This window comes from Leptopilina heterotoma, unplaced genomic scaffold (assembly GCF_015476425.1).
Source record: "Leptopilina heterotoma isolate Lh14 unplaced genomic scaffold, ASM1547642v1 Lhet_51, whole genome shotgun sequence".
NCBI lineage: Eukaryota > Metazoa > Arthropoda > Insecta > Hymenoptera > Figitidae > Leptopilina > Leptopilina heterotoma.
The window spans coordinates 2,643,057-2,657,645 of NW_025111110.1; the positions used below are offsets into that span (position 1 = coordinate 2,643,057).

Here is a 14,589-nt window from a genome sequence, read left to right on the forward strand (position 1 = left end):
ACATTTTTTATTTGAAGAATTTCATTAAAATTCGTGAAAATAATTTAATTTTTTAAAGTAATTTTAATTGAAAATTTTGAAATTAGTTAAAATTTACAAAGAATGTTTTTTTAAATACTTTTGAGAACAATTGAATTGTATAGAAAAATTTTTATTAAAATTATCTTGAATATAATTGAATTTTTTCCTAAAAATTTTATTAAAATTGTATTGAAAATAATTGAATTTCTCGGAAGAATTTTATTATTTACAAAAATAATTGAATTCTTGCAAAGAATTTTACAATTTATAAAAATAATTGTATTGTTTCGAAGAATTTTTTGTCAGAATTGTTGAAAATAATTGTATTTTTATTAAAGCTCTTGAAAATAGTTGAAAGCCATTAAAATTATTGTTATTATATGTTATTATAATTATAAAAATTACAAATTAAATAAATTGAATAAAAATTTTATGAAATATTGAAGCGAAAGAACAAAGCTTAAGTTTGGTTAATTTCCCAACCCTGTGGACTTGTTTTCCAACTCTGCTGTTATCATTTTTAAATAACATAACCTAATGTGCTGGTTAAATCACTCAATAAAAATCTAAACAAAAAAAATTATTTTACATAAAAGATATAATAAAATTCACAATGTTTTCGTCAAAAGTTTTTCGTTTATCGACCGCCATTCGTAATTTAGCCACAAAAACAGGAGAAATCGAAAATTTAATCAAGGTAAACTGGAAAATACTCAATCATTTTTCTCTTTTTATAATAAATAAAATAAACGCCGGTAAAAAAGCTAAACTGTTATTAAAACTAACAACTATTTCCTTTAAAACTGTATTTTAATGAATTTAACTAATTTAGCACATTTTTGAACAAATTCTTCAATTGCTATATCAAATATTGTCAAATACAATATGAAATAAGAAATACACATTGAAAATTCCTATATTTCAATAAATATAAAATTTCCTACACTATTTTCAACTAATATAACAAATATTTCTTTAAACAGCATAACAAAGTAGTGGTTTTTATGAAAGGAATACCAGAAGCACCAAAATGTGGTTTCAGCAATGCTGTAGTGCAAATTTTACGAATGCATGGAGTAAAATACGATGCTCATGATGTTCTCGAAGACGAAGATCTTAGACAAGGTAAATTTCATCTCCTATTACTTTTCCCATTCACTTTAAGATTGATTCTAACTAGCAATAAAAATTTGACAAACGTAGATAACGATAATTTCTTTCTACGAAGAATTTTACCTATTTCCATCTACTGACACTGTTCTTCTAATATTTTTAAACCTAATTAATTTTTCTCCTCGTTTTAGAAATCAAGACATTTTCAAATTGGCCAACGATACCTCAAGTATTTATAAATGGAGAATTCGTCGGTGGATGTGATATTCTACTTCAAATGCATCAGAATGGCGAATTAGTGGAACAATTGAAAAAAGTAGGAATAACTAGTGAACTTTTAAATAAGGAAAACTTAGATGGTAATAAATCTAAAGAGTAATATTATGTCTAGGACGTTGTTAAAAAAAAGGAACCACTTGTGTTATAGTTTAGTCTTTTGTTATAATAAAACTATAAATGTTGCCTGAATTTTCAGAAAAATTTATCTCTCTACAAATGCTTTAAATTAACAGCAATATACCTAAAATTCTACAAAGAAGTCACCATATAAAAATCATTACAAAAATATTGATTGTAGAATAAACAAACTATTCCCTGGAATACTTAATTCGATTCGGTTAAAAATAAGTTCGATTACAATTAAAATATAGACCTAAAACTATACGTAAAAAATAGATATAAAAATAGATGCAAAATATTTTAAAGTAGATAAAAAAAATATTTAAAAATAGATACAAAGTAAAAAAAAATAGATTAAAAGTAAAAAATAGATCGAAAATAAAAAAAATAGATTAAAAGTAAAAAATAGATCAAAAGTAAAAAACAACAAAATTAAAAAATAGATCAAAATAAAAAAATTGATAAAAAATTAAAAAATTGATGAAAAATTAAAAAAAATAGATAAAAAATAGAGAAAAATTAAAAAATATAAAAAATAGATTCAAAGAATCACTGCAATTTTACACAGTGTAGATTAAAAAGTCGCAAACTAAAATTATGCGCCAGATTAAGATTATAATCATTTCTCTTCGATCTGCAATGTCGAAAGTTGTTGCGGAACTGCTTCAAAAGATCTGAGCGAAATTGCTGCCGCTTTAAGCCCCAGTGAAATACACTCGGCTTCACTGAATTTATTCAAAATTCCCACAATTATTCCAGCGGCGAGACAATCTCCACAACCACTGACACTACTTTGATGAACTTCGGGAATATTATCCAATTGTAAATGAGGTTTATATAAACGAGACTGAATATCCTCATCATAAATTAATTCGCCCCTTTCATCATAAAATGCACGATTTCCTGCAGCTTTTCGACTGACCTACATTTGAATTTTAATTATTGAATTTACAACGAAAATATCGTTGAATATTTATTTAAAAATAAATAATATTCTTATAATTATTATAATTAATTTATTGAAATTAATAAATTATTATTAATATATTATAATATATTATGATTAATATAATTAGATATTGATAGCATAGATGAATAAAATAGAATATTATTTACTTTTAAATAAATAATATAATCGCAATGAACCTAATTATAATCGATTGCAAATCTCACCATAACTCCAAGTGATCCTAAAGTAGTGATTACAACTGGAACAATTTTCGCTAAATTTTCTGCCACATGTTTTACTGCCTCATATGTCTTAAATTCATCGTTTGGAATTGGAATTCCAAAATATTTCGCTATCGCTAAAAGTTCATTTCTATTTGGAGAAATAAAATGTAAAGTTTTTTCCCATTGAGATCCGGCTTGAAATATTTTTATCGCTTTTTGAAAGTCTGTGGGTTCGTACCAGACTAAAAGGAAAAATGTGTAATGTAAACAAAACGCTTTACATAAATTATCAAAAATCAATATCACACTATTCAAAACTTTTTCGATAATTCTTCTACGAAAAGAATTTATTTTTCGAGAATTTAAATAAAATAAATCATAAAACTAGACAAATAGTATAGTTTTAAAATAACAGGGTTGCCACAATAATTTGATTTCGCTTTTCCGTTATTTTCAGAAAGAATTTTTATTTTTTCTGATATTCTATCAAAAAAGAATGCAAAATAGTTTCAATTATAAAGAAAATATAATTTTTAGATGCAAGAATTTAATTAAAAATTTTAAGAGTCCCTACCTATTTTAAAAATAAAATTATTAACTGTGTCAATCTTCCCTAGATTATTTTCTAAAATTGCAGTAAAATTATCAACGAATTCAATTCATTTATTTTAAGTTAATTATTTAATCGATTTGTTCGAAATTCAAATTATTCAAAAAAAATTTCAGTTGCTGAAAAAACTTCAATTTCTTAGAAAAGTTCAAAATTTTTGAAAAAAACAAAACTAAAACATTTAAAAACCTAATTTTTACCATTTTTAATATAAGTTTTCTACACTCCAGCTTTAAAAAAAAATTCTAATTGAAATCTTTTTAAAATAACTAATTAAAATCTTAAGTTTAAAATCTTTCAAAATTAAATTATTTTAGATGCAATTTAGACTTTTTTTCAAATAAATATATTTAATAATTATTACTAATTTTTTTACACACCAATCATAAATTTTAGTTTAAAACCTAATGAAATTTAATTATATCTGAAAATTACAACTGTTTGTAACTAAAATATTTTCTGAGTTAATTATATTTTAATTAATAAACTTTAAAAAAAGTCACTCTAGAATTTAATTATTTACAGAAATAAATAATAAATCTATTTTTAAAATTCATTGTAATTCAAAAATTTGAAAGGTGAAAAAAAATTCAGCAAGAATTCAAGTTTTTAAGTTTCTCTAAAATGTTTTTAAACAAAAACCATAGATTTTTTGTTGAAATGAATTCAATTCATTTTCCCCGTCTTTCCTGACCTGTGGCAACCCTGAATAAAAAATATAGAAAATTAGTAAAAATTAGAATTTAAAAAATCAGAATATTCAAAAATAGCATTAATTTCATAATTTTGTTGTAATTTATTATTATACAATTTTCTACGCGCAACGTAAAAAGAATAACGTCTTCAATGTAAATTTATGTCTAGCGTAAAAAGTGTAACGCTTCGGTAAATTTATTTCTAACGTATAAAGTTTCCCAACTCTGACACTGGATATGAATCAGCTTTACTCCAAAAGTGCATTGATATAGTAACTAGGTAACTGCATGAAAGCATTGTTTGTCGACTGTTTATTGTTATTATTCAATTGAAAACATTGAAACAAAATTGTTTCAATTTTATTTTTAATATCAAAAAATAGTGAAGTGATAAAATGGGAAAGACACGCACTGGAAAAGTGGCCATTGGCCTCACAATGGTTGGATTTATTTTTGTACTCATTGCTTTTACCACACCCAACTGGCTACAAACAGACGGAAAATTAGATAGTCCCAAGTTTCGAAAAATTGGTAATTATTAATATTTTTTCACTCTTCTAATTATTATTAATCAATTTAGTTTTACATCTTATCAACGATAGTTTTCTTTTTCGCCAAAATTTAATGCCTTTTGTAATTTTTAAACCTCTGTTGGTAACAGTTTTTATTTTATTTTAATATCTTCTATTATTTTCAATAATAATATTGGGTGTTAATATCCATAATATTAATTAACGAAGAAGCCATTAAATAATCGGGACAAAGTTAATAAAATTCTAAAAGTTATAATCCATTATTTCGAATTTTAATTTTAAATAAAGAAAAACAAATCTTTAAATTACTTTTGATAGAAGCGTGAAAAATTTAATTTTCAACATTTTAAACAATTTAAACGTTAGCGAAATTAACATTTATAATTATAATCAACAATTTAAAAGAAACATTTTTTCCTGTTAAAATTTCTATAAATTTTTGTTTTCAAATGTTTTGTATTTTTTCTTGATGAATAATTTAAATAATAATATATTTTTCAAAGCAAATTTTTATAAAATGTGTTATAAAAACGTATTTCAACGTTCTTTGAAGAATTTTTTAAAGAAAACAAGTTTATTATTTTCTTTCTGAAAAATTATTTTTTTAAATCATTGATCATAATTTAAACGTTATGAACTTCACCTACGTAATATAATAATATAATAAAAAGAAAAAATTATAAAGAAAACATTTTTTTCTCCCCCTGTAAAATATTTTTTTTAACTCAATCATTGATCATAAACGTTGTGAAATTCACTTCATCAATTAACAGTTGCATTTGTACTTAAAAATAAACTCTTCTAATAAAAATTTTAAATAAAATGTAAATATAAAATAAAATTAAATTAAATTAGATAAATGACAATAAAATTTAGAAATTGTCGACATATAGATAAAATTAATTTATATTAAAATATTTTATTAATTTTAACATTAACTTTTGGCAGAAACAGTCGAGATTAAATAAAAAATTTTTATTTAATTTTAAAGTAATACAGTAGAACCTCGATTATCCGAGGTAATGTGGGGAAGAGGTACCTCGGATAATCGAAAACTCGGATAACACGGAACCAATGAAAATTTCAAAATTTAAAATTATTTTTCATGTGTTTAAAGTGTTAGAATAATATTAAATGACAAAAATGGACGAAATTTTAAATGCAATGATCACAAATAGTGGTTTTGTAAAATTTATTTTCCAAATTTAGTCGCTCGATCCGTTTTATCCGAGTTATTCCGCATTATCCGAGCATGTTTTGTGCCTCGGATAATCCGGAATCTCGGATAATCGAGGCTCGGATAACCGAGGTTCTACTGTAATAAAAAAAGTAAATAATGATGGTTGCCATTGGTCAGGGAGAAGTCACGAAATTTTGTCCAAACTACTGTAAAAATATAAAATTTGTAGAATTCACAAAAAATTATGGTTTTTGACCAGAAACCTTTGAAAAATATTAAAAATATTTTAACCTTGAACTTTTTTTTGTTCACTTTATGAACTTTAAAAAATCGCCACGAATGTTAATAAAAAACCTAAATTTTTTCCATTTCTATCAATAATTAAACTTTACAGAATATGAAATTGAATTTATTTTCTATAATTCTATCAAATACTAAATTAAAATTTAGTAAAATTGAATTGTAAACTTATTAAGTACAAAATTAATTATTACTGTTGATATTTTCAAAAATTTTAATAAAATTTCACGAAAGAATGCAATTATATTCTAAAATTTTAATAAATCCTTCTAAACAATTCTATCATTTTTTTAATATTAAAATCATTACAAAAATTCAATTATTTTCAAAACAATTTTAATTGAATTCCTCGGATGAATTCAAATATTTTTAAATATTTTCATAAATTTCATTTATTTCCTAAAATTTTAATAAATTCTTCGTAATAATTTAACTATTTTTATAAATACTAAAATTCTTTGCAGGAATTAAATTATTTTTAATCCAATTTAAATACAATTACGCGAAAGAATTAAATTCTTTTCAAAAATTTCCATAAAATTCAATTTCAACAAGAATTTAAAATTCTCTAAAAATAATTCAATTATTCTCAAAATATTTTTAAAAAATTGGATAAAAAATAAAATTACTTTCAATGCAATTTTTAATTATATTCGTCAAAAAAATTGAAAGAATTCAATTATTTTCAAAAAATAATAAAATTCTTTTGATGAATTAAATTATTTTGAATATACTTAATTTTAATAAAATTCTTTATAGAAATTCAATTATTTTCGAAGCAACTTTAATTGAATTTCTCGAAAAAATTTCATTATTTTTAAATATTTCTATAAAATTCTTCATAACAATTTAATTTCTTAAAATTTTAATAAATTCTTCGAAACATTTCAATTATTTTTATAAATAGTAAAATTCTTCGCAATAATTCTATTATTTTTATAAATAGTAAAATCCTTTGCAGAAATTCAATTCTTTTCAAAACAATTTTAATAGAATTCCTCGAAAGAATTTAAATTTTCAAATATTAACATAAAATTAATTTATTTTCTAGAATTTTAATAAATTCTTCGGAACTTTTCAATTATTTTTATAAATAGTAAAATTCTTCGCAAGAATTCAATTATTTTCAATTCACTTTTAATAAAATTTTTCTTCATAAAATTCAATTGCTTTCAAAATTTTCAATTAAAATTATTAAAGAAACTCCATTAGTTTAAAAGAAATTCTTCAAAAGAATTTAATTACGATTTTTAAAAATTTTAATAAAATTCTTTGCGAGAATTCAGTTATTTTCCTAAATAATAAAATTCCTTGAAGGAATTCTATTATTATTAAATTTTTTGATAAAATTCTTTGCAACAATTTGATGATTTTCAATACATGAATTTTAAAATTGAAAATATTTGAAAAGAAAAATTACCTACAATAAAAAAGTTAAGAAACAAAAAAAGCAAACAACTTCAAATAATTTTACAATTATTTTTTTTGTGTATATTCATTTTTTAAAATTTTTTTAGAGTGAATCAGAATATTCTTTAGGGTCAGGGAAAAAAAGTCAATTCTGTCTAGAAATCAGGGAGTTTTTTTTTTCTAAATTCTAAAAATATTCCCGTTATTTCCAGGACTTTGGCAAGTATGCTTCGAAGACTTCATGGACACTCAACACCTGTACGATACAAAATTCAACAATTGTTGGTGGGTTTTCGAAGAAGAATACTACATATTACATGACATTCTCCTACCAAGATTTTTCGTGGCCACACAATTTATGTTCACCCTATGCTTCACACTACTTTTAATTGGAATTTTCCTAACGGCACTGTACGGTTGCTGTTCACGACAACAACAAAAATATCAATTGCTCTTATGGACAAACGGAACGATATTAACTTTATCCGGATGCGCTGGAATTATATCAGTATTAATTTTCGGATGTCGTGGCGATTATCGCGATTGGATGCCAAATTGGCAGCACAATGACATTGGTTGGTCATATGCCGTGGGAGTTGTTGGCAGTTTTATTGTTTTAACTGCAGGAATTCTCTTTCTCGTCGAGGGTCGACGACACAGGAGAAAACTCGACAGAATGTACAACGAAGATCAAAAGACACACACAACTATATAAATTTTATAATCGACAGTATTTTTGTCCCATTTTATTTATCAACGCAATCTAAGAGGCGTTAAAAATTTTTACCATCACCAATCAGGGTGATTTTTAACAAATTTCTTTTATTCAATCAAAGCTTGGAACATTTACAATTTTTTTGTCTATTTATTTATTGAAGAACAATCAATTAAATTAAATATTTGTTTTTTTGATAATTTTTTTATAATTACAATATGTACGTGCTTCCATATAATTATTTTTTCTATGGAAATAAATATTTGTCGTCAGTGATCGGAATTTAGAAAATAGTTTCAAGCTTTGACAAAATTTAGAAAAAAAAATATAATTATACAAACTATTGTTTGTATGCATTTTTTTAATGTCAAGAATTTAATAGAAGCACAAATTATGACTTTTTTTTATAAAAATTAATTATTAATTAATTCCAGGCCTCGGATATGACTTTTTCGAACTTTTCTTCCAAATATTGCAACAAAATACAAAATAACTATAGACAAATCTTTTAAAAATTATTTTTGAATAATTTAATTGAAAATAATTGATTTCTTTCAAGTATTTTATTAAAATTTTTAAAAATCAATTTTTGAAGAATTTTGTTTGCAAATTCTTGAAAATACATATAATATACAAAAATTCTTTTCAGAAATTCCGTGGCCTGTAATTCTAAACTATTAGAAAATTAGATCTGATTTGTCAAAAAATGTTCGTTTTGTTTATTTTAATAGATCTTATTGTGCACAATACTCAAATTAATTATAGTACAAGGTAGAATTTCGAATGAAATATTGAAATTTATTTCAATTACAGAATTACACACTTGCACTCTGAGTAGTGCTTTTACTATTGTACTTGTCAATATGATCTGCATAGATTTTAAATCGAACAATTATTGAAACAATAATAAAAATGTAATTTTTAAAGTTGTAATCGACATTTAATGAAGAAAAAAAAATGTATTAATATAGGAATGCCTGATACGAATGTAATCCGTCCAGTTTAGATAGTGTTTATATATTGTTTACAAAGCATGAATTTACAGAGAATGCATATGTAAATATAATTTAGCCTAAGTGAAGTGCCTTTAAGTAGTGATGATTGTACTTTTTTAAATAAAATCATTTATTGAACATTATTATTTAACTTATCCATTTTTTTTCTGTTAAATATTAACGTTTAATAAAGAAAAATTAATATTTATCGAAACAATGTTATATAAACTCCCTCCAATTAATATAATATTTTGTTTCAACTAAAAAGATTTTACGTTTGTACTAAAAGCAAGAAAAAGAATTCTAATAAAGATATTTATTCAAAATTTCTTTAAAATCTTTACTTTATTCAAAAATATTCTCTTCTTTTAAAATCAGGGTTGCCACAAAAATTTGATTTTGATTTTCTTTGACGTTTTTCTGATTTCCAGAAAGAATTTTGTCTTATTCCCTGATCCTGATTATTCAAAAATGCAATAGTCTTTTTAAAATAAATATTTAATTATTATTATAAAGGAATGAAGAATTTCAAAATTTCCACTTTCAAAATTTTTAAAATTCAGTAATTTATCAAAAATTGCTCTTGTAACTTGTTTAAAATTAATTTCAAGATTTGAATTCAATTATTTTTCAGAATTTTTAACTAAAATTCTTCTCCGAATAACTTATTTTTTAATAATTTTTGTGAATGTTCTTTGAAAATTTTTCAATATTGTAAATACAAAAATTGAACTAATTTCAAAAGAATTTAGATAGAAATTTTTTAATAAAAACTAACTTCTTCAGAATTTTTGCTTTAAATTATTTAAAATTCAAGTTTTCTAAAATTCCAATTTGAAACCTTTTAAAATTCAATTATTTTAATATTCCAATTAAAAATTGTAAAAAAGAAATTGAATGTAAATTCTACTGCAAATTCTTGAAAATTATTTTTAAGATTTAAATTCAATTTTTTTAAAATTTTTAACTAAAACTCTTCTCTGAATCAACTATATTTTAAAATTTTTTGATAAAGTTCATTGAGAATTCAATTATTATTCAAAGAAAGAAAAAAAGTTCTCACCTAAAATATTTCTAAAATCCAGTTCTTTACAATTCAATTTTACGAAAATTTCATTTATTCGAAAATTTGTCAATTAAATATTGTATATTCAAAAAAATTTTAATTAAAACTATTCGAAATATCTACAAATTTTAAAAAATTTTAATTTAAAATCTCATAGGATTATTTTTAGAAATTTCTACATTCAATTATTTTCTGGAACTTTTAACTAAAATTCTTCACTAAATCAATTATTTTTAATATTTTTCAAAAAAGTTCTTTGACAATTTCATTATTCTCCAAATAAAAAAGAAAGTTCACTTAAATACGTCTGAAAATCACATATTTTCAATTCAATTTTACAAAAATTCGATTATTCGGAAAGTTTTCAATTTTTATAATTTAACTAATTTAAAAAAAATTGTTGAATAAAAATTTTACAAATATCAAACTTTCTTAGAATTATAAACTAAAATTATTTAAAATACAAATTTTCCAACATTTCAATTTGAAACCTTTTGAAATTCAATTCTTTTTGGACTTTTTAATCAAAATTAGTTGCTAAATTATTTATAAGTTACAATTTTATGACAGTTATTCAATAATTAAATTATTTAAAGTAAATTATTGTCTCAAATAGAAAAAAATTTAAGGCAGGGCTCTGATCGTCTTTAAGACTCAAAAAATGTCGCTTTAGTCGCATAAATTTATAACAAAAGTCACGAAAAGTCGCATGAAAATTTAGAAAAAACGACAAAAAAGAAACACGAAATTGTAAAAATTGTAAAAAAATTGTTTAAAAAAATCACATTTTGACAACACACACTTCAATTTCAAACAATCCGGAATACAATTTTAATAAAATTCTTAGCAAAATTTTAATTAGGTATTTTAAAAACTTTTTTTTAATTTCTTTTAAAAATGTCAATTATTTTTATAAATAATAAAATTCTTCTCCGAAAATCAATTATTTTAAAAAAATTGTAGTAAAATTCTTGTCAAAATTTTAATTATCTTTATAAATAATAAAATTCATTCTTAGAAATTAAATTATTTTCCAAAGTAATAAAATTCTTCGCAGAAATAATTTCAAAAATTTTTTTAAATTTCTCGTCGAAATTTTAATTATCTTCATAAATAATAAAATTCATCCTGGAAATTCAATTATTTTCAAAAGTTCTGATAAAATTCTTTGCAAAATTCAATTATCTTCGAAAGTAATAAAATTCTTCGCAGAAATTCAATTATTTTCAAAATTTTTTTTTAAATTCTCGTCAAAATTTCAATTCTCTTTATAAATATCAAAATTCTTCTCCAAATTCAAATACTTTTAAAATTTTTTTTAAAAATTTGTTCAAAATTTCAATTATTTTTATAAATAATAAAATTCTTCTTTGAAATTCAATTATTTGTAAAAATCTTAATAAAATTGTACGCAAACATTTAATTATTTTCATAAATAATAAAAAATTTCACAGGAATTCAATTACTTACTAATTTTTTTATAAATTTCTTTGTAATAATTCAATTATTTTCATAAAAAATAATTTAAAAAATTTTTTTTTTATATAAAGTCTTATAATATAAAATTATTATTTTATCACTCGGTCATCTTTAATTATCATAAAACATGAAGACATCGATTGCTCCGAGTTGAAGACTCGGAGTGATCGATTTCTTCATGTTTTATAACAATTTTTTATAAGTTGTTTAATTTCAAAAAGGTTTGATTTTTCATGTTTTAAAAATCTTAATTCCTATGGAAAAATAATTATAATTAAATATTTATTTAAAAAAGAAGTTATTGATGTTTTCGAAAAATTTTAAAAGTTTCAATTTCATTCTCAATTAAAATTTCTAATTGACAAATAGAATTTATAAACATTTTTTTTTTCATTTATTTTTAAAAAACTTTAAATTTTATTAAAGCAATTGTAATTAAGAAATAGAAATGATGCATATTATTTCCTTATGAAAATTGAGAATTCCCTACAAAAATATTAAGAAACGGGAATATGTTATGTTTTTTTCCCCCTAAAGAGAAGAATGATTTTGTGAACAATATTGTTTAGAAAAAAATATTTCTGCTATTTAAAATTTAAGTCGAAAAGTAATTGAAAAATGTGAAAAAAGTCGATTAGTCACATTTTACTAAAAAAAATCTCGAAAAAGTCGAAAAAAGTCATTTTTAATTATTTTCCATTTTTTTTTTCAGTGAAACTATGCAAAAGAACCAGAAATGATTTTTGTCATGACTAAATCTAGTTCACATATTATTAAATGCAAATGAAATAACAGCGAGAATGTTGTCATAATGTAATCATTAACCACATGGTTGAATCATTCTTTAAACGCGTATAATGAATAAACCTGTAAGAAGAACCTTCACAAAAGTAAGGTATACTTTTATTTATTATTTCTTTTTTTTTTGTAACTTGCATTGTCATAATTAATCTATTCGCTTCTAGTGAGTACACTATTAACTAGACGCCCTGAGTAATTCAGATATATATAACACTTAATAGTGATATACGGTAATACTAATTTATGAGTAATACGATGTCCTATTATCAAACACGTGAAAGAATAATTTAAAATCATTTATGATCTACACCACAAGAGTTCGACATTGAAATTACAAAAGCCTATATATGTACATTATGTCTGAAGTTCATTCAATGCCAAATTCTTAAAAACATTTTTTTAATAATTATATGAATTTGAATGAATGAGGGTCAGGCATTTCTTACTCTCGTGAACAGAAATAACATGAAAAAAAGGATTTACTTGTTTATAAAAAAATTTTGTGTGAGAGTTTATTAAATTTTCTTACCTAATCCCACGATAATGGGTATAATTATTAAAAATGCGAGAGTTTATCTTTTTAGTTCATAAAACTTACAATTAACGAAATATTTTGTTGAGAAGAAATTTTAGATCTGTAATCATTTTTATTTACTACTTAATTTATTAAATTAATTATTTCATTTTTCTTTATTCGCCTATATCACTGATCAGTTTCTTCTTTCTTTCTTAAATTTTTTTTTATTTTCTTTCTTTTTTAATAATAATAATAATTTAATTTTACAATGCAAAATAATTATTAACTTCTAATACTGTTTGCAGATTCAGAAAGAAATGAAAAATTTCAATTACTTTTAGTCATTTCAATTTGAAAAACAATTTGAAATATCTGAGGGAAATTGAAATTTTTATCAGTCTTTTTGCTGAAAAAATCTACTATTTAATTTATTAAATTAATATATAACTGGCAATTGTTACGCGCGCCAGAGCGAAAAATGAAGAATTCAATTTATTAATTTCATACAAATTACAAAATTTATGAACTTTTTAATATCAATTTCAATTTTTTTGTATAATCATTTTTAGAGTGAATCAAAATATTCCTTTGGGTCAGGGGAAAAAAGACAAAATTCAGTTTAGAAATTAGGGAAAGTCAAGAAAAAATAAAAAAAAAAATGTTTGCGGCAACTCTGACTATAAAAATTATCCAATCAATTTCAATTTTTGAATAATTTGAGATTAAAAGCTTTAAAAAATTCACTTATTAACTAATTATTATTTTTTTGAAAAAAATTTAATAAAATTAGTTTCCAGAATTAAATTATTTTTATAAATAGTAAAAATCTTTGCAAGAATTCAATTGTTTTCAAAAATTTTAAAGAAATTCAATTATTTTCAAAAATTTTAAAGAAATTTTTCCCAAAAATTCAATTATTTTCATAAATAATCAATTCTTTGCGGGAATTCAATTATTTTCAATACATTTTTACCAAATTTCTTCTCAGAAATTCAATTATTATCAAAAATTTGTTTATAAGAATTAAATTATTTTTAATATTTTTAATATAATTTCAACTAAATTCATGGAAATAATTCAATAATTTTGAAAAATAATAAAATTCTTCGAAATAATTCAATTTTTCAAAAATTTTTCAGAAATTTTTCGCAAGAATTAACTTATTATCATGAATAATATAAAATTCTTCGCAGATATTCAATTATTTTCAAGAATTTTAATAAAATTCTTCGAAAGATTTCAATTATTGTCCAAAATTAATAAAAAATTGTTACTAATTTTTTGTATAAGAATTCAATTATTTTCAATATAATTATAATCATAATTAAATTCATCGGAAGAATTCAATTATTTTCAATCATTTTCAATACAATTTTAATAAAATTTCTCGAAAGAATTAAAATATTTTCAAATGTTTCGATAATATTTAATAAATTTTTGTTATTATTTAAAATAAAAACATTTAAAAAGAAAAATATTTATCAAAAAAGTTGGGATTGTTTGCTTTTTATTTCCTAATTGTTTTAACAATTATTTTTCTTTTTAAATATTTTGAATTTTTTAAATGAATGAAACTCTAATT

The 14,589-nt window shown here is 21.8% G+C and overlaps 3 protein-coding genes across 5 annotated transcripts in view; 2 read left to right on the plus strand and 1 right to left on the minus strand.

The window, feature by feature from the left end:
* The first annotated feature begins 532 nt into the window (after window positions 1–532).
* LOC122507694 (glutaredoxin-related protein 5, mitochondrial) lies at window positions 533–1,602 on the plus strand. The gene is made up of 3 exons (XM_043620549.1): window positions 533–718; window positions 1,005–1,146; window positions 1,326–1,602. Exons 1-3 carry the CDS (start codon window positions 635–637, stop codon window positions 1,511–1,513), a joined length of 414 nt encoding a protein of 137 aa, XP_043476484.1. The 5' UTR covers window positions 533–634; the 3' UTR covers window positions 1,514–1,602.
* A 348-nt stretch (window positions 1,603–1,950) lies between these two features.
* The window catches only part of LOC122507695 (pseudouridine-metabolizing bifunctional protein C1861.05), a 74,180-nt gene continuing 61,541 nt past the window's right edge, over window positions 1,951–14,589 (minus strand). For all 3 annotated transcript variants that reach the window (XM_043620550.1, XM_043620552.1, XM_043620551.1), the window contains exons 9-10: window positions 2,707–2,948; window positions 1,951–2,455 (exon numbers count right to left, since the gene is read on the minus strand). In XM_043620550.1, the coding sequence (XP_043476485.1) occupies window positions 2,153–2,455; window positions 2,707–2,948 (545 nt within the window). In that variant the 3' untranslated portion in view covers window positions 1,951–2,152. The remainder of the gene's footprint in view (window positions 2,456–2,706; window positions 2,949–14,589) is intronic.
* Window positions 4,225–9,287, plus strand: LOC122507701. Its single transcript, XM_043620557.1, has 2 exons — window positions 4,225–4,542; window positions 7,647–9,287. The coding sequence occupies exons 1-2, from the start codon at window positions 4,407–4,409 to the stop codon at window positions 8,147–8,149; spliced, it is 639 nt and encodes a 212-aa protein (XP_043476492.1). The 5' UTR covers window positions 4,225–4,406; the 3' UTR covers window positions 8,150–9,287.

What these genes read in the sequence shown, in the direction of transcription:
- LOC122507701 (XM_043620557.1), top strand. Translation starts at nt 4,407, where the DNA reads ATGGGAAAGACACGCACTGGAAAAGTGGCCATTGGCCTCACAATGGTT. An exon ending in TCCCAAGTTTCGAAAAATTG is followed by an intron (nt 4,543 to 7,646) that starts GTAATTATTAAT and finishes CGTTATTTCCAG; the next exon opens with GACTTTGGCAAGTATGCTTC.
- LOC122507694 (XM_043620549.1), top strand. Translation starts at nt 635, where the DNA reads ATGTTTTCGTCAAAAGTTTTTCGTTTATCGACCGCCATTCGTAATTTA. An exon ending in AAATCGAAAATTTAATCAAG is followed by an intron (nt 719 to 1,004) that starts GTAAACTGGAAA and finishes TTCTTTAAACAG; the next exon opens with CATAACAAAGTAGTGGTTTT. An exon ending in AGACGAAGATCTTAGACAAG is followed by an intron (nt 1,147 to 1,325) that starts GTAAATTTCATC and finishes TCCTCGTTTTAG; the next exon opens with AAATCAAGACATTTTCAAAT.